This window comes from Vidua macroura, chromosome 7 (assembly GCF_024509145.1).
Source record: "Vidua macroura isolate BioBank_ID:100142 chromosome 7, ASM2450914v1, whole genome shotgun sequence".
Lineage (NCBI taxonomy): Eukaryota > Metazoa > Chordata > Aves > Passeriformes > Viduidae > Vidua > Vidua macroura.
The window spans coordinates 14,935,345-14,962,538 of record NC_071577.1 but is presented as its reverse complement, the minus strand read 5'-3'; the positions used below and the strand labels follow the sequence as shown (position 1 = coordinate 14,962,538).

The following is a 27,194-nucleotide window of genomic DNA, read 5'->3' as shown; positions in this document are numbered from 1 at the left end:
TGATTTTCATATTTGAAAGTGTGTATTAAAAATGCTTTAATTATTTCAGCCTTTTAAAGGGAATGATTGCAATAACTAAATTAAAAGAACAGTATACTACATTACTTATGCTTATGTTACATAGCCATCTGGTTATGCAAAATACAGACATTTGTGTGAAACTTTTTTCTCTCTTTTTTTTTTTTTTCCTTTTTAAGATGGATGAGTGTGTATTTGAAAGCATGCTTTTCAGGTGCCATTTGCTTCCCACTGAAAAGGAAAATCCTTTTGAATCAGAATTTGGTACAAGGGCAAAAGTTTTCATGAGATTCATGAAAATAAGCATGTTTTCCATAACTTTGTTTTTTACAGTCACATTTGTTGTATATAAAACTCAGTGAAAATTTTGACAACTGTGTGTTTCTGTTTACAGGCTGTACATCTGGCCCAGGCAAGTTTCCAGATTGAGGCCTTTGGCTCTAAATTCATCCTTGACCTCACATTGAATAAGTAAGTGCATGATTTGAGGTTTCTTTCACTCCTGCTCTTATCGTTTTATGGTATAAGGTCAGAACATGTAATATTCCAAAATCTGTTGAAAAAAATGCTGTTATCCAAGTTTATTAATACAAAACAACATTTAATATTTTCTATGTAATGTATCAGCAATGCTTGCTGGCACCCATAAAGTAGATACCCTTAAAATTTTATTGTTCATGGTAAAATAAATTGTGATAAACAGAGAAATTCTGGCACTGGTAGTGTTTGCAAAGTGTGGATTTTCTTGTGCCTTTTTTAAACTAATTGATGAATTATAATGAGATGTTTTAGTTGCTCAAGTCAGTGTATAGAAATACTGTAAATACTTATATGAATAACTCATCTTTAATGATCTGGAAATCATGCTATTGTCACTACAGTCATGAAGTTCCTAATGAGATGGGACTCTTAATGGTGTGGCTGCGCTGAAAGATGCAGCTAGAGTCTGTTTGCTGTAAGACAGACAATTTTATGTAATTCTTTGGTCTAGAAGAACTGACTTGTAATACAGGGCAGTAGTGATTTAGTTGTGTATATCCCACATGCTTTTATATCACTGCTGAAGGTGTGGAACTGTGATTTTCTAAAAATTGTAATGACCTTTTTTTTGGCCGCTGAAAGTTTAAGAATAAGGTAGAAGTATAAAATTCATACTAAATATTGGACAGGTAAAATGTAAAGCTCAAAAGTGCATTTGCCCCTTCTATGTCCCCTGAGACTGAGCATGCATAAAAAAGGAGAAACAAATTTACAGAAACAATTGCATACTGATTTTAAAAAGCATTCCTCTGGTCTTGAGGTTCATATGAGGTCTTTTTTTGGTCTTAAACGGTCATAAAAGGGAAGTTTTGTTAGGAATAAAGACGCAAACTTAGTTAATCTAATAGTTTTTAAAAGCAGCAAGTTACGGCTTTAGAAAATTTGCAGAATGTATATTTGTGTATTTGGCTTCTTGGCTGCTAATTATCAGATATTTTGCTGTAAAGGTGAGCTGGAAACATTTTCCTTCATCCATGCATAATTTTGAAGTTAAGTTGCTTTTGCATTTTTATCTTTCAAAATGTTATGTGAAGCCTTGAGTGTCTGGCAAAAGATGAATTAGTGCGAAGGCTGGGAATGTCACACAATTGAAGGACAAAGAAAACTTGAAGATAACTGGATGTTCTCTAGGCTCTGGAAAAATTATAGTGTAATGCAATTGTTTTGTGAGAGTTGGACCTGTGAATAGTAATTCCAGTGGATAATCATGACATATTTGTGAAGCGAACCAATATTTAGTGCCCTCTAAGCTACAGGGAATACCTCCTCTTGGTCTGCTTTCCACGGCTCCTGTCTGCACATCCAGCGAGTGTGAGCACACATTCCCAGTTTGGCAGTGTATGTAGGGTATGGCTGGTCACACAGACAGTGACAAAGAGAAACCATTGCCTTTACTGGCACCATGTAAATATGCTGACAGCACTTAGGTGAATAAGAAGAAAACAGGTTCATTAAGTTCTTCCACAGCTGATGAAAATTGAAAGTTTGCTGGTGAAAGGTATGCCAGCTCTCTCCTGATTCACGGGCAGGACAGCATTCACAGACACAAATGTTAACACAGGCTTTAAGTTCATTCAATATTTATGCCTAGGCTTGAGGTCTCTGTGTGGTCACTGTCTTAGGCCTTAGTCTTTCCAGATACAGATCTCCCTATACTTGTTGACTGATTCTCGAGGTTTTTTGCAGAGCACACCTATGCAGAATAGAGAGCAAGGTCACAAAGGGAATATTACAAGTAGGACTTAACATAGGACAGACAGCAGTGATCAGGGCAGGGCTGTGCTAAACAAGCAGACTATCTTGCAGCTTCCACTAGTGACTCCTATTTAGGCCACCTCCTCTCCATTTTCCGACACGTTATGTCCTGATTAACCTTTTCTACCCTTGGCACATTCCCTGAATGTTCCATAAAAATGATTGCACATTTCCACAAGTCTGGGCAGACATCCTGAGATAAGTTTGTTCCTTCCCAGGAGACAAATTATGTTGTTTACCACTTCTTATCTGTTCTAAATTTCTGGTTGAACCTCTTCAAGACGGTGCCTGAGTGGCTTCTTCCATGGCCTGTCGGTCAGTGGCCTAACAGAGACAATAATGAAGACCAGAACTCTTATCTCCTGTTCATTAGAATTTGGGTTTTGTTGCATTTCCTGTCTGAGTCTCATGGTGAGTGGCTATTATTCAAGTAAAATCACAAGCCTATTGACATTCCCCATATCCTGGCAATGTTACCTCTTGTCCAGTCCTGCTGTTTGTCCTTGCTTATTTTTAACAACAAACAGTTCATAAGTAAATGTATGGATTTTTTTCTAATTGTGGCTGCTTTCTCAGCAATCAAGAAATGCAGTGCCTGTCACTTCATATAGAGAGAGAGAACGAACTTGCTGTGCACCTTGGCTGAAGAGGTTCTGCTCTTGTGATATCAGGAGTGTTCTTACTGCCTATATATAAGGCACAGGGTGGTCGGATGCCTTAATGATATCCCTACTGCTTGCCTCTTTATACATTAGGTTTTCTCCTAGCTTCTTTAGTGGTTTTTGACTCATAAACGTTTGACTTTTTTTCTGGTTCTGCTCCAGAAAATGACTTTAAAAACCTGTGCTAGTTTTTGACTGGACATAGTACTCTAAAATTGTAAGTCATAAAACTTGGAACATAAATTGTAAATACCTGTAGACAATGATTTGAACAAGACCCATTCTTGTGTTTCAGTTATGTTTATGTGTTCAGCAAAAAACAGCTATTTTGCTACTATGTTGGGTTTTAGTTGGCATACAGGTACTGCTAATGTCTAGTCAGAAGCAAAGGCAGAACAATTGGGAATACTCTTGTATATGATGAATATATTTGTATCAGTTGGTCTAAGGTGAGTTAATGCCACCGACACTGTATGTGTTCTGTGCATTTTGGTTTTGTTCCTGTGGTTTTTTTGAATGTTCTACAAGTAATTAAAGCTAAAATCAAGGATGGTTGTTACATGCAAACAGGTTCTAGTTTTTGGTTTTCTTTACCACTGTTAGAAACTGTGTGATTGTCTACCTCCTATTTGCAGATGCTCTTTTCTCACAGCAAATACTGTAACTTGACAATTAAGTGAAGAAAATTGGATATTCAATTTTATTAATAACTGTTGAGATTTTGTAAGAAGAAGAGGTGGCAGTCTGAAAGCTTATGGAGCATGTTACTAGAAAATTTTACTTTGTTTTCCATCTTGCCATGATGCAATGGCACAAACAGCTTGAAAGAAATGCGAGCCCCTCAAGCCCTTGAATCCAGTGTGCAGAGACAATTAATATGTAAGATTTGTATGGAGCTTGAATGGGTAACCAACTTTGCAGTTTCACATGGTCTAAACCAGATGAAATATAATTTGTTATCCTAAGGGTGATTTTTGGTAGCTTTTTCTGACAAGAAGACTCAGGGAAAAAGAACTCACTTTTTGAACTCCTTAGCAAGGTGGGTTACTCCAGAATTTTGGACATCTTGCCCCTTGCTACACTCAAGTGTTTGACCAGTTGCAGGCTCTCAGTGTGATACCACTTATGATGATGCATAATAATTGCAGATATGTTGATTGTGGAAATAACTTGATGCAAAAAGTAATAGTTTTATAATCTGTAATTGATTAAATAATGGTTTTAGCTAACACTCTTAGTATGAAAATGGAAGCTTGCAGTGGGGTAGCAATCCCATTTGAAAAGTTAGACTTACAATTAAGCTAAGATTGTCTGCCCAAACTCAATAAATTTCCTATGCAATGAGTAGCATGTAGCATTGTCATAAAACACAATTTATATAAAAAGCCTTTGAAAGTGTTCACTTATTTCAGTGAGTTCACTTTTGTCCTCAAACGGCAATGTTGTAACATTGTATTTGGGTAATCAATGATCCTAGTATATCTGACCAGTTTCTTATTTTATATTGATGCATTATTTACACAAACAAATGTTTGCAAGGTGCTAGAAAATTAGTTTTTAATGATCTCATTTCCAGCAACATGTAAAAGTCTTTTAACTTGCTGTTCTGCTGAAAGAGAAGAGTTTTTGCAGTTAACTCCTAATGTCCCATTTAAAGGTAGCAGGCTTTATGTTCTGGTGTAGTACTAAAACACATTAAAGAGCAGTACTACCAAAGGCAGTGAATTAAAAATTTCTACTTGCTGCTTTTTTTAGTGAGGAGGGAAGTTGGCTGTATTTTCCAACAGTTTGCAACCATGATCTAGCTCCAGCCCCTAAATAAAGAGGTCTCCACCAGCACAGAAGGCTGAGGCTATACTGGAACCTTCACCCACTGGGACTGCGGTGGCTGAGACACATCCAAGAATTGGAAATTAGTTAATTGATATGGACAGAAACAGAGGGAAAACCCAAAGACAAAATTTTCTCTCCCTTCCTATGGATAACTTGCCTCAAAATTTAGGATTCTTGGGGAAGGGGAGAAAAAAAAATCACCAGAATCAGTCTATATTTTTTTAGCTTTTCTTTCTTTTCTCTGTAGTAGTCCATCTTTCCAGGAAACTCTGTTACCAGGAAAATGGATTTCTTTTCTATGAAGATATCATAGAAAAAGTATTTGGTAACTTTGACATGAACTGAAAAAACCCAACCCCACTGCCTTTGACCATAACACCACTTAACAATTTGAGACATTAACATATGATGACTATGGTGGAAAGTTAGTTTCTTTTGTGAAGTGCAGCCAACATAACAGCAAATTTTATCTAATTGTTTAAACCTTATAATTGGTGTTTATTCATTGTGGTATATGTTTCTGTAGGACTCAATTAACTGGAGAACGGTCCCAGAGGAGGTTACAATGTTAGCCTAATTTAAAAAACAGTAGAACAATAATTGAATTATTTGAGAAACAACTTGATTCTTGAGGTTTTTTTCATAATTCTTTTTAAAATAAAATTTAATTCTTTTTTAAATGAAAATGGGAAAACGAGGCACAGTTTTTCAGAAGGAAACTGAGTATTTATGACATTTCTTAAATAAACACTTAAACATTTAGGGTATTAAATGGATCCTATAAGATACATAAGCTAAATTAAATGCAGTAATAATACTGTGGAATGTTAAACTCTAATTTGCTTTGAAATACTTGTTACAGATGAAATGCAAGGAAGTCAGTGTTAGGATTTTACAGCAATGTGTGTGTCCTCCTGTAAGTGCAGTCTTGCATTTCTCAGCTGTAGATAACAGAGCTTTACTCCTGGAGCTGGAAGCAATCTATTAAAAATTATCATTTGTCTCAATGGGCATTTTCATGTGTCAAGTCTTAGAGGCAGATGTGAAAAACTCTCACCGTAAAACTCTCACAGTAAAGAGGTCCTTCATTATATCTAAATCTATCATTTTCCAGTTTAAAGCCATTCCCCCTTGTCCTGTTGCCACATGTCCTTGTATAAAGTACCACTTGTCAAACCACTTCCTTGGGGAGGGAAAACTTCATCTGTGCACTTCTGATCCCAGATTTAAGTGTGGATCTCTCATCTATCTGAACAGTTTTTTGAATCTGTCAGCTGAGATGCAGCCATTGCTTTGGTGGATTGTTAGGGTCAACAAGCCTTGGGAAAACAAATACACATCTGTAGTGATATGACAATACTGTAAAATTCCGTGTGGCAGGATGAGGGTATTGCCTTCTCCCTCCCATGTAACAATTCTGCTATTAAATGCAGCAGGAAGTTTGAAAGAAGGTGCTTCTGACAAAAATAATTAAAAGGTAAATTTTCTTACAGGATGCTGTACATATTAAACTGTTTCCAGGAACTAAAGAATTGGAAGAACTTACTGAAAAGAAATCTACTGGGAGACATTGCAAACAATTACACTAACTCTGGTTTATGAAATCCTGGTGTCAACAGATCACTGGGTGCTGAGAAACTCCCTGAAAGATTGCTACGTGAGTAGCAATGTTTGCTGTCAGACAACCTACTAAGCAGCTGTCTGCCTCAATGTATCCTTTCTTAGGTTATGTTCTTATTCCCACATGCAACCGCTGTACCCTGGCAATGGGAAAGAATTGTTGTCTTTCCACTTTAGTAGGTGTTTCAGCTGATTTCTGATATGGTTCAGGTTTGTCAACAGTGAGATCTTTATGTTGAAGTGTATTCCTGGCATTTCAAATTGCTTTGTAGGAAGGCTGAAATCTTTACATTTGGAGCTGATATGAAGCCTATGTATGCCTGGCATATGATTAAGTTCATCAGCCAAGCCCCTAGGAACCTCTGTAACTGAATTTAACTTGATTCAGTGACAGAGCTGAAGTTGCACATTATAGTTCAACATAGAAGCATGGGTTAAGGGAACCGAAATAAACTTTGAATTTGCTGGAATGTACCTCTGATTCTACTATAGTTGTTAATCTAATTTGAAGTCAAGTCAGCTCTCTGTAAGTATAACTAAGCTTATTCCACTCTTTTTTGGTATTAGAAATAAAATAATAATGGGGAAAACCCCCATATCTGGTTGGATTTTTTGTTTCATGGAAAGATTTGTTTTCAATAGGAGTGTTACTATTAGACACAAAGTATCAGAACGTCTGGCACATTCAGTGAAGCGCTTAAGAGGAGAAGAAACAAGTTTCTCTTTTATCTACAAAACCTTCCTTTAAATGAAAGAAGCTTTAGCAAATATGATTACCATTGGATGAGACCATTTTGGCAAAGACAGGTGGCAGCCCTCAATCTTACACTACAGGTTAATAAAATTCTTACTGATAAATTTTCCATGCTGGTGAGGAAAGAAAAGAGATAAATTAAAAGGCAATATTGAATAAATTTGAACAATTGTTTAAATGAAATTTTTGTTTTGTCAATTGCCCTTCTAGGAAACTTCAGTCATAACAAATTGCACTGAAGTGTCTTCCGTGGCATAGAACTCGCGTTCTGTAATATTGTCTAGCTGTTTGTGGCTTCATATCCTTGTGCATAGCACTTTTAAAAGTGATATCATCTTCAGTACGATGGTAAACAAAAATATGGTGGAAATTGACCAACATACTATTAATATTCTAAAGAACTCTTCAACTGCTGTCTTCAAAATGCTTGCTGAAGTAGCCAATAAAATGCAGCATTTTCCATTCTCAGAGGGAGAGCTTCAGGACACAGCTAGGAAAAGGATCATGAATTTGTTTCTTGAACTCCCTTGAACTAACTCAGGGTTTCTAGCACTGAGAGAGACAGACTGATCTAGAAAAAAATATGCAGCATTTTCTACACCATTCTAAATGAGTATTCTAAACCATTCTATTACATGCTTTCCTGTCAGTCTTTTTTGGAGACCTATTCCCCATTTGAAGATCACCTAGGTAATTTCAGTTTGTAAACTTGTGGTTAGGTCATCGTTTTTTCTACCTAAAAGACAAGTGAAGCAAAACCAAGCAACAATAGCAAGACCATGCAAGAAGTGATTTTTAAATAAATGTACTGTTTACTGTTACAGAATTATTATGCTATTAATAGCAGGAGTGAGTACTTCTGTTGATTCCATAGTTATGAAAACGTTAACCTATACATTTGCATCATCATTTTTTTTCTGCTAATTACTTGTAAACACAATTGCTTGTTCCACAGTATCATGTTCCGATTTTTAAGCTCCTTCAAGATAATATAAGGAAAAGTGCTAAATCCTGTTTTAAAAAATAATTAATATTAGCAGTTTATTTATTCCTTGGAGACACTCTTGTCAGAGCAGCTTCAAAGACAACAGTCAAGTAAAGACTAATGTAAATGCATGCTAGAAATTGAATAAATTTGCCTTAAAACAGTGAGTTCAACAAAGTTTGTCAGTATAATTGAAACTGTTAATATAAACAGACCCAGTCAACATGGGTTTACAAAGGGTAGGTCATGTCTGACCAACCTGATCTCCTTCTATGACCAGGTAACTTGTCTGGTAGATGCAGGAAAGGCTGTGGATGTTGTCCATTTAGACTTCAGCAAGGCCTTTGATACTGTCTCCCATAGCACACTCCTGGAAAAGCTGGCAGCCCACGGCTTGGACAGAAGCACTCTTCGCTGGGTTAGGAACTGGCTGGATGGCCGGGCCCAGAGAGTGATGGTGAATGGTGTTGCATCCAGCTGGTGGCCAGGCACCAGTGGTGTCCCTCAGGGGTCTGAACTGGGACCAGTACTATTTAATATTTTTATAGACAGCATGGATGAGGGCATTGACTCCTTCATTAGTAAATTTGCAGGTGACACTAAGCTGGGAGCTTGTGTTGATCTATTGGAAGGAAGGAGGGCTCTGCAGAGAGACTTAGATCGGTTGGATGGATGGGCAGAGTCCAACAGCATGAAGTTTAATAAGTCTAAGTGCCGAGTTCTACATTTTGGCCACAAAAATCCCCTACAGCGTTACAGGCTGGGGTCGGTGTGGCTGGACAGTGTTCAGGCGGAAAGGGACCTGGGGGTGTTGGTCGACAGCCGGTTGGATATGAGCCAGCAATGTGCCTTAGTGGCCAAGAAGGCCAATGGCATCCTGGCCTGCATTAGGAATTGTGTGACCAGCAGGAGTAGGGAGGTCATTCTCCCCCTGTACTCGATGCTGGTAAGACCACATCTCGAGTACTGTGTCCAGTTGTGGGCCCCTCAGTTTAGGAAGGATATTGAGATGCTTGAGCACATCCAGAGGAGGGCAACGAGGCTAGTGAGGGGCTTGGAACACAAGCACTATGAGGAACGTTTGAAGGAGCTGGGGTTGTTTAGCCTGGAGAAGAGGAGGCTTAGAGGTGACCTTATTGCCCTCTACAACTTCCTGAAGGGAGGTTGTAGACAGGTGGGGGTTGGTCTCTTCCACCGGGCAGCAACTGACAGAACAAGAGGACACAGTCTCAAGCTACGTCAGGGAAGGTATAGGTTAGATATTAGAAAAAAATTTCCACTGAAAGAACAATAAAGTACTGGAATTGTCTTCCCAGGGAGGTGGTAGAACCACCATCTCTGGATGTGTTTAAAAAAAGACTGGACATGGCACTTGGTGCTATAGTCTAGTTGAGGTGTTAAGGCATAGGTTGGACTTGATGATCTTAGAGGTCTCTTCCAACCTCATTATTCTGTGATTCTGTGAAACAAGGCTGTAGATGGGCATTGCATTAGATGACGGTGCCTTGATCATCTTAAAACAATACTGCAGCAAGGTCTCTTTGTTTTTCCCATCTTTATGTGCTACTAAACTATATCTGTCAAATGGACAAAAAATCTCATGGGTGTTCTGTTAAATAATTCAACTAAACTAGATTGCTCAGACACTGGTACTGAACTTGAAACATTTCAGAATAGTTAATAAAGTATTGCCTGGTAATAGGTTTGTATAAAGATAATTTAAGAAGTATGCAAGAAAGGTAATTCTTGCTGTACTCTGATTTTCTGCAGACTGTCTACTGGGTTGCTGTAAGGTAATTTGCTTACTTGTATATGATATCTTTTGGTAATTTCATAGCCTTTTCCTACCCAAATCAATTCTCTTCATCAGGATTGTTAGATGCCAGCTGAGGTAAGCCACTTTTACTCTGCAGCTCTCCTGCTAATGAAAACATCAGCAGTGAAGTACATGCCAGGGAAGTGGATGCGAGTTCTTCAGAAAGCATCTGCTGCTTGCTTTAACAGCTGGTTTATGCCTTCAAAGGCAGCAGCTACAGGGAATGGCATATCCCTTTGCTGCTTATTTTGCATTTCTCAGTGTAACTCAGATAGAAGAGCCAGGGAGCAAGACAGCTCTATCCATCTATCCTTGTGATAAACAAGGCAGGGTGGAAGGAACTGTAGAAAAGGACACAGCAGACAAATAATTTTGTCATTAGTTCATTCAATATGTTGTAACTTTATATGTTTGTTGTAAAGGATCATACTGATGTGTCACTACCTAAACAGACTTTTGTCTGATGTGATCATAACTGACACTCATTTCAGTTAAAGCTTGCACTGTTTCTGGTGCTTGTCATACTGAAAATCAAATGTGGCAAAACAGTCCACTGTAGATGAGATGCAAATGTATTTCATAGAACTCAGGTTTGCCTTTCAGAGGTAAATTTAGGCATTCTGTAAGTGATAATGAAGGAAGAAGAGTTATTTTGAGCTGTGGAGACCCCTACTTCGTGCATGAGTTCTGTGCCTCATTCCTCAGGCAATTGCTCTTCTACATGAGCTCTTAATCAGTGTATTCTAGGTCTTTCTTTTTGATGCCACTTACATGAAGAACCCCATCACATCTCCTGGTGAAATTACAGTGCTCTTCTGTGTATGTCTTTTGTGTAGGAAAAAAATGTTTGAAAGTTATTTTAGTTAAGCATTCTTTTTTTTTTTTCTTTAGTACTTTCTTATGTCTTTTGTCAGATTTGTCAGCATTAATAACAGGTAAAAGATTTGTAGGGGAAATTTGCAGTAGCAGTTCTATGTATATTTTTACATCTGTTGCTATTCCTGGAGTTTTAGCAAAATGTAGAACAAATTTTCTTACCCTTCCTGTCTTTTTCAATGATTGCAAACAAGGTGTTCTTTTGGATGCTTATTGCTAGTGTAGACAGATACTTGAAATAAGATAAAGTGATACAAGGTACCTGACAGAAATCAGGTACTTGCCAAGGTGGAGGCATACAGTTTAAGGAGCAGCTGACTGGGTTTTTTTATAATGAGATGTTCAAAATTCTTGCTGTTCTGAAGGAAATGTTAAGAGAAAAATGCCATTGCATGACCTTGGTGGCTACCTGTGGCAAGCTTAAAAACATAGTAATGGCCAGAAACTAGTGATAAACACTCCGGTCCAGCCTTACATGAGAAACAATTTTGTGAAATTTGTCTTATAAAAGATATTCCACTCCACCTTCTAGGTCGTGGATACTATGTTACATTTGCCAAAAGAGTGCTTCACAAATTAAAGTTGCATTTTGTTCATAGCATGGCATTTGGGAAGTATATCACAAACAGCAGGCCTTAATTTTCTGTGGAGGGAATTTCTTCAGCATGGAGAATTTCACTGATGTGCCTTGTGTCCTGCAGATGCCAAAGGTCCATCTTGGAGCTGGCTGGCACCAGCTCTGTTGGACATGGGGGAAGCTCCCAGCAGCTTCTCAGAGAGCCACTCTGATTAGCCCCTCCACTACCAAAACCTTGCCACACAGACCCCATACATGTTGGAAAGTCAGTGATGAGAAAAGTGTAGAGTCTACTGGGAAACTGTCTGCATCCTTGCTTTGGACTTGTAATATTTGTGTATATACATATAGGAGTTTTCCATCATAAGTATTCCATGTTAGATGTCCTATCATGTGGGACACTGTATTTGGACAAAACCCAACTGGGAATTCCTTGGCAGTTGGAAGTAATGAGAAGCTAAAGAATGGAAAAGGTTGGCAGATGAGGGAACCAAGAGGGTTACAACAGAAGCGCAACCAAAATCCAAGAAAAGAATACTAAACTCTGGAAGGATAGACTAAAGAAGTTGTGAGCAGCTCTTATGTCACACAGAATAGGATAAATCTGAGAGAAATGCTGTAATTAAACTATATTTAGTTGTGAGTCGGTAGACACAGTGGGAAATCACTTACTGCAAGTCTTACGAGATGCAAAAAGCACTAGATAGCATAGAAAGAAGTTCTGAAATCAGTCATATAAGGTTACTAAAAGAGGGCAAAAAAGAAGGTGTGAAACTGTGAGCTTGATTTGGCAACAGGTAGATAAGTGCTGATCCAGGAATTAGTTTCAGGAAACCAAACAGCCTTTGTGAATTGAAGCAGAAGTGTCTGTAAAAGTTGGAATCTGGTCAGGGCCCTGTCATGTTGAGCACAGTTCCTGTGTTTAATAATTCTCAGTATTTTTTTTAATACTTGTATTGTAATTACAGATTTCAGTTTTCTTACTTATGTCAGTTACCTGTAGCCTTGTCTGTACCATCCCCTATTGGGAACAGTAGTCTTTATGCTTCATAACAAGCATGAAAAATGCAAAGAATAAAAGGATGTTATAAACACTCTAATTGTTTTATATATGCATACCTTTTTAGAAGCTTCAATCTTGCCACATTGAAGAAATAAATATTTGCATTGTAGTCAAGTACTTACACTATTTTTACAGCATTTGTATTTTGTACAGAAAATTTTTAGCTTACTATGACACCAAGTTAAAATTATTTCATGCAACTGAATTTATTTTTAAATCTGCATTTAAAAAAATATTTTTAATAATGCCTTCACAGTGATGCTTAAGGCAAATTATTAGACTTCAGTAATTATTCAGGGCCATTAGCATTGGGTTTGCAGGCCCAGAGTGTGCTGTATCAGTTTCATGAGAAAGAACTTCTAAGAGAACCACTGGTACCTGACTTCTGCAGGATGCTCTCTAATGAGTATAATGCCTGATAAATATGGCATGAAGAATTGATTTGAGGAGCCAGGAGTCCCAGAGTTAAAGTGTTACCAGGATTGATAATAGCCTAATCTGAGTTTGAGATACCCATTATCATAGGTTGTTTTTAGTAATGAATTCCCATCAGAGCTATTTTGCCACACCAGACTTACATAATGGTGTTTTTTTATTTGTTGCAATGATATTTTTGTTTTGATATATGTACCAGTATCAGACCTTTTAATGATTTTTAAAAACTTTTTTTTTTTATTTGTAAGTATACATTAGAGGCTTTGAAAATGCTAAGAATTCTGGATCACATTAAGTAAAATGCTTCTCTTGCATATTTGGTGGAGCCAGTTAACATCTTTAATTGCTTTGCTCTCCCTGGGCATTATGCTGCAACCCTGATTGTAACAGGGTGAGATGTGACTGGGGCACTGAGGTTATTGCAGGATGTGTACAGGCTGGCTAAGATTAATTTAAAAAATCCCAAACTGTAAATGACACATTATGGAAAAATTTTATGCTTCTGAAATTTTTCTTGCCAGAGTTAGGAATAAAATAAGAATGAGAAAGGTATCTTAAAAGGTGAAGGTAAGAAAAAGGGTAGTATGGAGTGTGTTTTGGGTTCTGCATTGTGTGTTTTCTTTTAAGGCACATTATTGCTTTTGGAAAAAACCTGAGTATTTGAAGTTTGTGAAAGTGATTATACACTCCTGTCTTCATAACAATGGTGTATTTGTTTGTTCAGCCTTACATACACTCTATTTACACTTTTAGATAAAATGGAAAAGCTATTTGAAAATGGTGATGAACTAAAATACATTTACTGTCAGCAAGGAAAGTTCTGAAGCCAAGGAGTATTTTTTTTTTTGCATATTTAGAAGGCTGGTAATCTAATTGTAAAGCTGAAATACAGGGGATTAGATTGCAGAATGAAATTCCCCCTTCTACTCTGACTTCCAGTGTACGATCAAACCATTTACTGAACACAAACTGCTTGATTTTTTTTTAAACTAATGTACAAGGAAAATAAAAATGGTTTGAAAATGCTAACAAAACCCCCAAACCTACCGATAGCAATAGAAAGAGTACTCAGATTTTTCTCATCTTTATCCTTTCTTTGACAGTGACTTGTTATCTTCCAATTATGTGGAGATTCACTATGAAGATGGAAAGCCAAAATTTTCTAAGGTATTGTGTTCTTAAATTGTCTTTCTGAGGGAACAATGCCAATGAAATGTTAAAAAAAAAAAAGAGAAAAAATGTTTTGCAAGACTTATAAACTTCAGAAGTGTTTTTCCACACATAGACGGTAACTGTGATCTCATCTTGTACGGGTATTTCAGTAATACAAGAGGAATTGTACAGAAAAGGAAAGCTGTGTTTTGGGGTGAGGAGTAGGCATTTGTAGGTGGTAGTAGTGAAGACGATCCATAACTGCCAGGACAATTACATCATGTAAAATATAGGAGGTGGAGGGGTTGAAGTCACCATCAGATTAGTCTTCATTAACTATTTATGTGTCCTTAGCACAAAGTGCAAGGAGAAAGAATAATGGTAATGTAAGACATTTAAACAAACCCAAAAGCCTTCCAGTGACTTTTGTTTGCAAGAATGATACAGCTGTGAAACAGAAAATGCAAGATTTAACTGAAACCTTAACCTCTGGAGTTATTACAAAATCAGCATATTGCTAGACATCCAATTAATTTTGTCAGACTAGCTCTCAAATTGAATTCAGTGCCAGAGGCTATTGATCCAAAGCCAGATTAAAGTTCTGCAAGGTAGTTCAGCCCTACAGGAACCAGATCAGTCTTTTTGTTTGTTTGTATTAAGAAAATAAGGACTGGAAGATTCCTAGGATGGTTATAAACTATATTTGAAGGGAATTATTTTTTGTATTTGGTAGAAATGCCAAAATATTTCTTGCAAACATATGTGTGAATTATATCTGTATTTAGAGTGGAGGCAAGCAAACATTCTGGTTGTATTCAAGTCTTCAGAAAGTCAGGACTGTTGTTTGTCCAAGTAGATGTTTGGTTTATTATTTTGCCCTGCTGTAGAGAATCTCAAATAAAATAATAAATGGCAGATTAGGGCAGAATTAAACAATTCCATTGCAATGTAATTACTGAGATATGCTGTTTTGTTTTCTTCCACTGAAGAAGAAAAACAGTTTCATGTTACATGCAAAGGAAGTTGTTCCATTAAGACTCAGTATTCTGCAGAATAGGCAAAAAATGCTAAATGATGCAAGAAAACAATTCCCTCTGGCATTTAGACAAGCTCATGCAATTGTCAGCTGCAGCACTAGCATTGAGCACTGCGGTTGCTGAATCATGAATCTGACTGGAAAATTATATTAGAACTTCAGACTCAGCAAATGGGCTACCTTTGCATGCTGCAGTAACTTGATCCAAACTTCCTAGGGGATGTTTTCTGAATTGCTTTATTTAGAAGCGATAATAGAGCGCCTGAGGTCACGTTAATGTGTAAAAGGCTTCATTATAGATAATGAAAAGACCCCAGAACCCCACACATTTTGTGTAGGAGGTCAAATAAGGACTGTGTCCTGGTCCTTTGCAGTGTCTTGTAATACTTTTTATGCCCAAGTAAAAGGTTGTTTTGTTTCCTAATGTGGATCTAAAGAAGTGAGAGCTCAATGAAAAGTACAGTCTTTTCTAGAAAGAGGTAGTTAATTACAAAAATTACTGAAAAACAAACAGCAATTTCTTTACTCAGATGATCATGTTTAAATAAAAATCTTGAAAAGCTTTGTGTAAGAAACATAATCAAATTTAGCTGTTAAAAAGTATGTTTTATGCATTCTCACTGATGGAAGGGTAAACACACAATGATTACTTTCTGTGAAGTACTTTGATTTAATTATACACAATAACCTGTAAGGAATTTAAATCAGAATCTGAATATCTCATTGAGTAAGATGCAAAATGGAAATAATGCTGTCATAGACAAAGAGCGTTTACATTTTTTGTACTGTCTCAAGTTACAATCATTACATAAAGAATGTGTTTAATATGCATGTTGGAGTGGACATGACACAAGAATTAAAATATTTTTATGATGAATAGTAGGTTTTTCAAGCAATAGCTGCGAGACAACCACACTTGAGGGTTTTGAATAAAATTTTTTGATAAAACGTTTTAGTTTACTGAACTTATTGCTGATAGACAGAAAAGACAAGTACATAAATGAGGTAAATGTGTATTGTTACTGTTAATTTTTTTGGCATTGGTTTTAAGCAGCAGATATTAAATCAGAATAATTTGTGTGTGTGATTGTTTGTTTTTAAAAATTATTAGGGGGGAGAGCATTGTTACTACCATGGAAATATCAGAGGTGTGAAACATTCCAAAGTTGCTCTTTCAACTTGTAATGGACTTCAGTAAGTGCATGTTCTCATTTTTTAAACAAGGCTATGTCTTAATATGGAAGGAACTGAAACACTAAAGGCTCAACGATTTTTTTTTTGTTTTGAAATTTTTCTTAGTATCATTGGAATTAGTGTTTTGATACTGTCTCATGAAACCTTTGAATATAATATGTGTAGGTAAATATTTCCCCAGATGACTTATTATGGCAAAGGATAAACAAGAATTGTATTTCAGCAGTTTGTATGCTCAGTATTCATGTATAATTCTGTCATAGAAAAAAGGATCTTTTTGTTAGATTGTACAAGGAAAAAATGCAAGAAATTAACATTAGTTACTGCTAAGTGCAGCTCAGCTGGTGATTATGTTTTGCATGCTCAGGGTGTGTTGTAGGACTTCCTTTTCCCAACATCAAATCTTTACCCTTTTTGGTAATTTATCATGGCATTGCCATTACCTTTAGTGTTAGTCCATTAAAATGTGCCAGATATCTTAATAATCCCGCAATTCTTGCCTTTAGCTAGAGGTGGTACTAATGAATATATATTTAATATTGTCAGTTTTCCAGCCCTAAGTTTGGTTTTGTCTTATCAAAATTCATGTCGTGGAGTCAAACTGATTGCTTTGTGATCCTAAATATCACTTCTTTCTCTCCGTGTTCTAGTGGCATGTTTGAAGACAGTACTTATTTGTACTTGATAGAACCAATGGATCTGACCCACACTGCAGTAAGTTTATTTTTGTCTAGTTTGTTTGGTTTAGGAAAGTGCTCAAGGGATAGCAAATAAAAGTATTAGAATAAATCAATAAGTGATATGTCTCATGCACACATATGAAAATGAAGAGTATTTTAAAACACTTGATTTGAATTTGTTTAAGGTGGCAAACATGTAATTATGATTTACCTATGGTTTTTCTCTGCTTTTCTTTAATCCTTTGTTTCCTACTTGCTCTTGATCATTTAGATGCTGGGAACAGACAAATAAAACTGTTTCCCATAGCATATGGTTATGGACTGTCAAAAAGTGTTTATCAATTTGCTCTAGTACTTGAACTAAAGTGTTTATAAATTCATTGAAAGGATCTCTGAAACTCATTTGTACATTCCTCTCTAAATAGTTGCATCAGACTGCTCTTGACCTGCCATGATTCCACAAAAAGCATAATTCAGTAGATAATTACATCTGGGTGTCTTAAATTTTGTATGTCTTAAGTCAGTGATCATTGTATAGCTTAAATGATTGTGATCCAGCATATTCAAAGACAAGATTATGCTGGATCAGCATATAGGACTGCATTTATGCAAGTATTTTGCTTTTTTTTTTGTGTGTTTCATGTGTACAACCATTTCTAAAACTTTAGCTGTTAATACAGCTGACAGAGTTTCACAGACAGTAGTAAAACTAGGTATATTTCTAACTTCTGAGTGATTTTCAGTGAAATTATTTTCAATATTGAGACAGAGAATTCTTAAGGTTTGTATCCTGCTTGCTCTGTAGGATATATTGCAGATGCTGTGCCACAGTTCTCAAGTTTGTCTCGCTCTAGTATGTGTATGACAGTATGTGTATAGTATGTGACAAATAATTAATGCTGCTGACCCAACATGTAGTGACTGCAAAGCTTAAATTAGAGTCTGAGTAAAGATCTACAAAATCACTGACTTATACTGTCAAAAAAACTGGATCAACATTCAGAGGCCTTGGTATAATTTGGACAGTCAATTATTGGGCTACAAATGAAACTTCAGAGACATGGGAAAATATTACCTCTAAAAGAATCAGTCTCCCCAGGAACAACAGTACATGCTGCCTATCTACGATGTAGCACATGTTCGTAAAGGTTGCAATTCTAAAAACTGACAACACAGACACAGTAAATTCATGCAGATTATGTTTATATAAGGAAGAAGAAAATGTAACTAAACTGTTTTCTTGCTTGGGTGAACAAAGGAAACCAGGATATCTCTCTGAGTGGTATTTCAGTAAAGGTTGTAAGTAGAGCAAAAGTTCTGGTTATAAAAATGAGATTCCATTTGCCAACTCAAGGTTTCGAGTTTAAATAAGAAAACAGATGAGATGCATAATTTTCTCAAAACTACTGGAAATAATACAGCTACAGAGAGCTTTCAGAGGCTCATTTTTTAATTGCAGTATATGAGATAAATATCTTGAACACGGCCTTCATCATGTACTTTATTCAGCTTGATTAATCTTAACTATAGTAGATACTATATAACACCCCTTCTCCTTCCTCCCAAAATCTAGCAAATAGATGCAGTATTGTCCTTCAGTGTGCTATGTATTTCTTATGGAAGTTACAGAACAGCAGCAACCTACCTTTTGAAAAGAATTGTTTGTTTTGGCAGCCTCTGCAGAGGAGGTGTTATGGAAGAAAGGAGTTGTTTTCTAGAGTAGATACTCAAGTGTGATAATTTGGAGTATGTCAGATTTCTAACGAAAATATGCATTAAAAATCTTGTCCTTTTAAAGTGCGGAATACACCAATAAAACAGGGTGAAAGGATCCTCTTAAGGATAGTATATTGATTGGTTTCTTGCAATTTGCTGCAATTAGGATTTTTTTCATAAATAGTAGTAGTTGCTTTTCATCTGTGGAAGGAAGATTTCAACCAAATACAAACATTCTAGTTTGATTTATTGGAATAAGGGATCTGTGTTCTCTAACCCTAAGGCTTTTAAAGGACTTTTAAAGGTAATCTCACAGACATCTGTGACACTTTTTTTTTTGTAGACTGGTCAATTTGCTGAAGCAGAGAGCCTCTATGGTTTACTCAGGATTGCAAATAGATGGCTTCAGATTAGTACTATCCCAAACTGGTACTATAGTTGCTTGCATTTTATAGAAAAAATAATAAAAATTATAAATACTGAAAGAAGTGCCACGTTTTCACTTGATGTTATTAATTAGAAGAAAATTTCACATATTTTTCTTTTTAGGAAAGTAAAAGTAGGCCACATATCATCCAAAGAACTTACGGAACACAAGCCTCCAAGCAGTTGCAGGACCTTGGTATGTTTTTGCTTGTTATGGGTTTTTAAACATTGGAAATAATTGTATATATAACTTGGAAAATCTGAGTATTAGGCTAGCAGTGTTTATAAAATCGCTGATTATTTAGAAAATCTTGAAAAATAGATATTTACTTGCCCTTTTTCCCAATTATTGCAACAGAATATAGATTTTTCAAAAGGCAGCTGTAAGATTTTCATCCACAGGCCTGTATTTAGCTTTCCTCTGAAAACCACTGAATTTAATCAGTGATATTAATGTTACTTAGGCAATGAGATGGAAGAAAATGTATGTTCGAAGCCCAGGTTATCATTACTTCACCTCTCCTTGAATGCTTTAAAATTTCTAAATTACTTGAGTTTTGATATGTCTTATATCTTTTTAAAAGCAAGCTTTTGAATAGCAAGGGTGTTTCTAATTTTTGTGATCTTAATCTACTTTTGGTTTGGACAGTGTGCATTCTGAAATTGTAATTTTTACAGAGACTGACTCCAGTTCTGAATGGCCTTTTCTGTCTGAACTGCAGTGGCTGAGGAGAAGAAGAAGAAAGAGAGCAGTAAGTAGAAGTGTGACCCTGAGTTAAGACCATTTATAAAACCAAACTCACTAATTTCTGTATTTTTTAATGTCAAGAGAATATAGTGCTTAGGAAACAAGTATTTTTAGAAGCTTAATATTATGTAATATTGTCACATAATACAGTTATCAATTGAGAAAAGAAGACTTTTTTCAAAAATAGAAAATTTGGAAGAAAGTTGATAAATCTTATGAAGTGACAGTAACGTTATGCATCAATTAAATAAAAATTTAGTAGTGGAAATTACTTTAGAATTTTAATTTTTTTGACAGCTTGAGAATAAAGAATAATTTTGAATGAACTCTTGCGTTTATAGATATCTGACTTTATTGTCACTTGGCTCATTAAGTAGCACGATTAAATCAAAAATCCAAATGAGGACACCTAGAACTGGTTACTGGGAGAACTTAAGTGGGCAATCCTCATGATCTTCATATGCGTATGTATCAGTTAGGGGAATAATTGAGTTAAAGGAGATTATTCTGAATTTCTTCACTGAGTTGCACAATCCACACCATATTTTTGAGGGTGCTTATGTTTTTAGTAACTTCCTCATTCAATCTGTGGTGAATAGTACATAATAAAAGGAGGAGGGAAGCAGTGGTGGTGTCTGCACTGAAGCAAAAAGAGTAGAACCTGAACTTTCTTAGATATGTGGCTCAGATACTCAGCCAGCGTCTAAGTTACTAGAGCTATGATTCTTTGTCCTACTTGCATTTCACAATCAGTTGTTTACTGGTTTACATACCCTAAGCAAATATATATTTAATATGTATATATAATAAAAGTCAGCTGCAGTTATTTTTGAAAATAACTACATCTTCATGATTTCTCAAATTTCTTTAATTCATCAGTTATCTCGTGGTGTCTTTGAAGAAATGAAATATCTGGAGCTCATGATAGTCAATGACCATAAAATGGTAAGTATATAAATTCAATAGTAAGCTTCCCTTTTGGTGACAATTTGTAGGCTGATGTGCAGCCTACAAATTGTCACCCTTTTTTTGGGCCCAGGATTTTATTTATCAGCAGCTATTAACATTTGTACTGTAAGACACACTGTAGGCCATATGCCTAATGATGCTTAATGTTACCTAAGAATTTCTAGGGCAATTTTATATTCAAAATGAATCTAGAACACTTTGGTATCATATGGATAAATTAATATGCCCATAACCAACAAAGTAAAGCAATAAAACATTTTTGTCCAGAGCAAACACACTAAATATTCTAAAATTACATCCTATCTTTGAAGTTATATAGAAAAAGGTCAGAATTTGTTACTTTGAGCTTAGTTTTACTAATCTAAATTTTAATGCAGCAAAACATGTAGACAAAACTCTGATTATTCTTCGTGGCTATTCCATACTTATAAAGAAGAGTGATAATGCAGTGCAAGGTAAGTTGTTTGTTTGATTCAGAAAGTGTTTGTCATTAAAAAAAACCCGAATGCATGGGGGTAGGAAAGCCCATTTTTTCCCCTTTTTGTGTTGAGAGATGACTGGAAAAAGTCAGATTAAGTGATATTTGTTGTAAGCATGACTTCTTTTTTTTAAATCAAATTTTGCTGATACAATAGTTTCCACTTATTTTATTTGCTTTTAATGTCTCTCACCCTGCTGCAAGTTTCCCAGTGCTTTATGGAGTTGTGGGCTCTGTTGTCAACACTAAAGGATGATATTTAACAGCAAGAAATTAAAGATATCAGGATAGGATACTGTAATTCATACTTGTTCCAGTGCTGAATAGACAGATAAGGTACCCTCCCCTCACCTGTCTAATAAATCATAGAAGTAGTCTGGGCAAACATAACCTATATTTTATCTGTGTTAATTTAGCACTGTGGAGGGAATTTGAATGGGTGGAAAAAGTAGGACAGAAATTTCTTGAGCTGTTTTCATTTGTAAAGCCACCTGTTAGGAAACTACTCTTAAGAGTGTTCAAGTGTTGGTTATTTAGGAGTAGGGCACAGTAACTGAAGTTATGGCCATTTAGTTGTCTTGTTTGATGTCTATGCTTGGTGTTCCTTATGAAGAGAAAATTTTCCTATGTCTGTCTCTTTCCCCTGGCCTCTTGTATTGCAGGCATGCTTGAAGGTGTTCACTACACTTATTACAGACACTCTTGTCTCCTCTAAAAGCTTTGTTCTTTTAGGATCAGTGTTTAACTGCATTTTGTGGTATATTGCTATTGATTTTAGCATTTTAATTCTTTCATGAAAACCAAGAACATCTTCCAAAGCATATTATTTTACCTTTCCACTTCTGGAAAAGTTTGGGATTGGCTCAAAACAAAAAGCCAAAGCCAGCCTTTCCTCCTTCCCCATTGTCATTGTTCTCTGGGGAGCAGTCCATGGTATAATGCTTCTTTCAGTGTACATCCTAGGCACCTACTAGCACTGGACCTGAGAGCAGCTACTCAGAGGAGAGTCTCTCCTTCCAAGGCCTCTTTTTAAGTACTGTGTTTCATAGAGAGAATAACTGACACTTTCATAGAACACTGTGAGGCAATGAGACTTGTTGCTTTTAACCAGTAGTTGAAATTAGTAAGTTTTTTGATAAAGGCTTTTTCCCCCTGTTTTAAGCAATTTCACGTTCATTTTCTGTGAAATTTTGAAGACCTATTTTTCCTATCTTCAGATCATACTGTGTAATGTAATCTTGGTTTATAATTTTAGAGTTTCTTGAAAGTCATATGGATTCATGTTCAGATACCATAGCTGCATCTTTAAAAAATTTAACTTGGAACAGAAAGGGCTTGTGAGGCAGGATGAGGAAAGACATTAAACCATTTTAATGATATGCACAGATATCATGAAGCAGAACTTTTAATACAACTCATTGAGGTCTATTAAAAAAAAAATTGAAGTTAGAATTTAAGATATTTAGCTTAACTCTTTTCGTGTTCAAACACATATTTACTGTTACCATGCGCTCCCTCTTCCATTTTGCCTTTTCCTCTAACTCCTGCGGCATGTCGCAAAAGTGTTGTGCTATTGTAGAAAAGGAGGCCTTTGCAAAGAGCTGTGCACAGGATAAGTGGTAAATGCTTCATCTTCATGTCTTATAATTAAAGTCTGATATGTAGCTCATCAAGTTAAGTGATTTTAATGGGTAAAGCGTCCTGTCAATTTTGAGCTCATGTTTATGTTCATGTTTACCTGTAATTTTGTCTCAAACATTTGAACTCTGATTCTAAATACAGTATTTCTTGTGGTTAAATGCTCCTTTTACAGTTGGGAAAGGCTGCATAGCATACATGGCTTCCTTTATCTTCCAGGGATTCTTGAATATGAGATATAGGCTGTGATCTGAAAAGTTTTTTTAGTTTTTCCCTTACTCTTTCTTAAAATGTTAATTTTACGTTCATGCTGTAAAAATAAAGAATTAGTAATAAGTATTTAAGTTCTCACTGTGCTCTACTTTCTCTTCTTTTAGTTCAAAAGGCACCGTTCTTCAACTGCATACACAAACAATTTTGCAAAGTCTGTGGTAAACCTTGTAGATGCTGTAAGTATCAATGTTTCTTCTGAAAACCGATTCACTGACTTCTACTTTAGCACTGTATTAAAAATGTTATCATTTTCAGATACCAAATTTCAATTACACTTTAAAGTGTACTTCTAGTTCTTCTGCAGAAGAATAGCCTGGGGTGAAGGTATAAGAAACTACCAGATTATCTGTGGCATTTTTCTGAAAGCTTGCAACAGTCAGAGTTTGCCTTTGGCAGGGGTGATTTCATTATCTGTCACCAATTAAGAATGAGATTTAATCAAATTTATATTTGTAACTAAATACAAGTGATTGAAACTGCAAGTATAGCTCACAAGGGAAACATATGTATTGGAAGAAAAAGTGAGTGTGAGTAAAATAATCTGCTTTATAAATCTCTATTTATAGCTTAAAAACAAACAAAATGCCACTGTACTACATTATAGATGGGTGGAACTGACACAGATACTATACTTGTATCTGTGCTAAATTTAAAACAATTTTGCATACAGCATATAAACTAAGAGTAATATTTGTGGTAAAATTAATTTGGGGTTTTTTGTCCTCTCTTTGATGCACATATAATGATCACACATGTTTCAGAGCTCTGTATGCAGTGAAAAAAGGTAGATTTTCTAGTAGGGATGAATACAAAAGCTACCAGATGCTGACTCTGAGTACCTTTTCCATGTGACATTATTGGTACCAGTGGAACTGTGTGATATGATGACATTGTCAGCAGTTTGACTCTGAGGAAACAATGCAGTATTTGTCCTTACATATAAAGTGTACTGGATGTATATTGAGAATTTAGATGAATATATTTATAGTGCATGAAAGTATTATGAAGTGTTTTTGGAAGTGTTTTGGAATATTTTTCTATAATCTGAAAAGCCAGTAGCCTAAAGAAAAATTACTAGAGCAGATAAAAATGTAAATAATTGTAATATTTCTGCAGTTTATATTGGACATACCCAAAGAAAAGGTGGCATCTTTATTTTTTCCTTATCTGATAATTATTTCTTTCTCTTTGTTCTGCATTTTAACAAAAATTATTTCATCCATCTTTTCTTTCTATATTGTCTTTTTTTTCCATTTTTATGTGTGTATGCAGAAATACAAGCTTCATTCTTGTGTAGAATTCAGTACCTTCATAGAAATCTTACAAAATGACATCTTAATGGCTTTTTATTTAAATAAAGCATGAAAAAGAGCAGGATTTTCTGCCGTGATATTCCCTTGCATCCATGTGGTGTGGGCTGTATTTCTTACTGGTTTATTATTGGGAAAAGGATAATGGCCTTCAGAGGCCTCCAGGTTCTCTGCCCCTTCTTCCATTCTTTTGTTGCTGTTTGCTTCACGAAATAGAGTTTTCCTCTCAACAAAGAGAAGTAAAGTCTTTATTTATCCACCCCTATATCATTTCAGGCAGATTAATTTCATTGGGTTTGCTCATATTGTAAACCATTTTCTGTGTATGTTCTCAACCTGTCTCCCTGAGATTGAAGCATGCTAATACTCTTTTCCTTCAAAGGTCTTGGACAAAACTGAGCTTAGCTGGTTCCTATCTCTTGTTTTTATATTTATCTTTTTTTTTTTTTCTAAGCTGAATATTATACATTGACTTTTTAATAAGTCAATGTATAATATCAGATTAATGCTGCCCTGATACAAAACTGGGTTTGTGGTCAGGATGAATAAAGAATGCATCTTTTGTAGATTTGTGCGTTCTGCATAACCTTAGTTAATAAAATTTGATATTTTTTGAACTGAACCAAAAGACAGCAGTAGTTTTATGTCAGAATCAAGTATCGTGCACAATGTTAAAATGCATATTTTAAAACTGTTTTGTTATTATTAATGCCTGATTGTTGTTTCCTTGTCTATTGCTACAGTAACATTAAAATTTGTAGTAAAATCAAGATTTTTCATTAATTTTACTCAAGCAATGTGAGAATTAAGTGATCATAATATATAACTGGAAATCCAGCATTAATTAAAATTTGGATTTATTGGAAAACTGGGAAATTATTTAATCTCAACTTTAGATTTGTCTTTGGCTACTCTTTGAGACCATTCTTTTCTTTTCCTTGAGATCACCCAGTGTACCTTTACATTTCTTCTTTGCTGATTTTTGCACAGATTTTCTGCAAAACTCAGTGGCAAAGTTATTTGCCATGAGAATTTTAAAGAAAATGGAGTGGCTCAAAAAAAAAAAAAAAAAGAGAGAAACAAGGGTTGTTTCTTGTTTTCCTTCTAAAACATAAAATTTTAGTGGATCAGAATATCAGCTTTTAGGAAATGCAAGGCATTGCCAGCTAACTATTTCCCCATGTTTTCCTCCTGCTCTATCCCTCTTGTCCTTCCGCTTTACTCTTACTGGCTAACTGTGCATGTTTGACCCAGTGTTCTACTCCTGTGCCTGTCCTGTCTCTGCCCTCAGATATACAAGGAACAGCTGAACACCAGGGTGGTTCTCGTTGCTGTGGAGACTTGGACAGACAGAGATCGCATTAATATTCGCCCTGACCCTCTGCAGATGCTCCACGATTTCTCCAAGTACCGGCAGCACTACATCAAGCAGCACGCTGATGCTGTGCACCTGCTCTCGTATGTACCCTTGGCAATGGCTTAGAATGTTATTTCCTGTCTACTGCTTTTCTCTACTTGTCTCTTCTTTCTTGCTTTTTTTGCTTGGTAGTCTCTGTATCAATCAATATCGGCCTTCCTTAGGAAGCTTAATCAATATTTAACACCTGTTTTTAATAGCTGTAGTATATACCATGGTCATGTCGCTATATATCTGTAATGATATTTGAATGTCTTTGGAACTGGAGACAGTGTCACATGTGAAGTGTCTTTAGATGAGCCCTTAAGGACACTTAGCTTTGCTATCAGGTATGTAATGTGCTGCTTTTCCAGTTATGATCAGGAGAGGGCAGAGCTGACAAGATTATGTGTTGCCATAAGAGTGTTCCAGTTAGTAAATTTATTCACACGTGAGGCTGCAGTGATGATTTGTTAATGGAAGGTCTTCTCCTTTAGAGCTGTAATGAATTGTTCTGAGATGCAATGCATTTTGAGAGGAAATTCCACTTTCATCACTAGGGATGACTTCAGCCTTGAGCAAAGATTATTTTACTTCATGGCATTGTAAGCAAAGAGGAGGAGGGAATGTGTGTTCTCCTGTGCAGCATAGGGAAAGATCTTAAGCTGTGTCCCAGCAGCATGACATACTGTGACGATGGAGTAACTAATGTCTTCCATAGGATTCTCCTATAGTTCATCTTCTGCAGAAGAAGATAAAAATAGGGGATGAAGAATTTCCTCCAGATTTCCTTTTTACAGGCGTCACAATACAGTGCTGATTTTGTTCTCTATAATACAGGCACAGTGCTGCTGACATGCACTCTTAGTGACTTCCATGCATATTTTGTGTCACCTGCTGAAGAGTTTGCCAGCAACAGGCTCTTCTCATGGTGAAAGGTATCAAATCCAACCTGAAATACAAGAAGTTCCATTTAAACATAGGGCAAAAAACCCCTTTCACTGTGAAGCTGGTCAGATGCTGGAAGAGGCTGCACAGAGAGATGATGGAGTACCCATGCTTGGCGATGTTCCAAAGCTAGTAGAACATGGCATGCTCCAGCTGAGCCTCCTTGGAGCTGGGGAGAGATGAACTAGAACATTTCCAAAAGTGCCTGCAATCCTGTCTGTTGTAAAGCCCCTGGCTGTGAGTGTTTTGTTAAGCTGCAGTGTGAAAGTTCTGATGGCAGTTAGAGTGTTCTGAAA

General features: G+C 36.1%; 1 protein-coding gene across 10 annotated transcripts in view; it reads left to right on the top strand.

The window, feature by feature from the left end:
* The window catches only part of ADAM23 (ADAM metallopeptidase domain 23), a 69,284-nt gene that overhangs the window by 10,241 nt on the left and 31,849 nt on the right, over nucleotides 1–27,194 (top strand). For all 10 annotated transcript variants that reach the window (XR_008437854.1, XM_053982187.1, XM_053982183.1 and 7 more), the window contains exons 3-11: nucleotides 413–489; nucleotides 14,038–14,101; nucleotides 16,234–16,316; nucleotides 16,967–17,030; nucleotides 19,262–19,334; nucleotides 19,817–19,890; nucleotides 20,766–20,831; nucleotides 23,349–23,420; nucleotides 25,846–26,012. Coding sequence is in view for 9 of the 10 variants with exons in the window: in XM_053982187.1 (XP_053838162.1) it covers nucleotides 413–489; nucleotides 14,038–14,101; nucleotides 16,234–16,316; nucleotides 16,967–17,030; nucleotides 19,262–19,334; nucleotides 19,817–19,890; nucleotides 20,766–20,831; nucleotides 23,349–23,420; nucleotides 25,846–26,012 (740 nt within the window). In the remaining variant the exon portion in view is untranslated. The remainder of the gene's footprint in view (nucleotides 1–412; nucleotides 490–14,037; nucleotides 14,102–16,233; nucleotides 16,317–16,966; nucleotides 17,031–19,261; nucleotides 19,335–19,816; nucleotides 19,891–20,765; nucleotides 20,832–23,348; nucleotides 23,421–25,845; nucleotides 26,013–27,194) is intronic.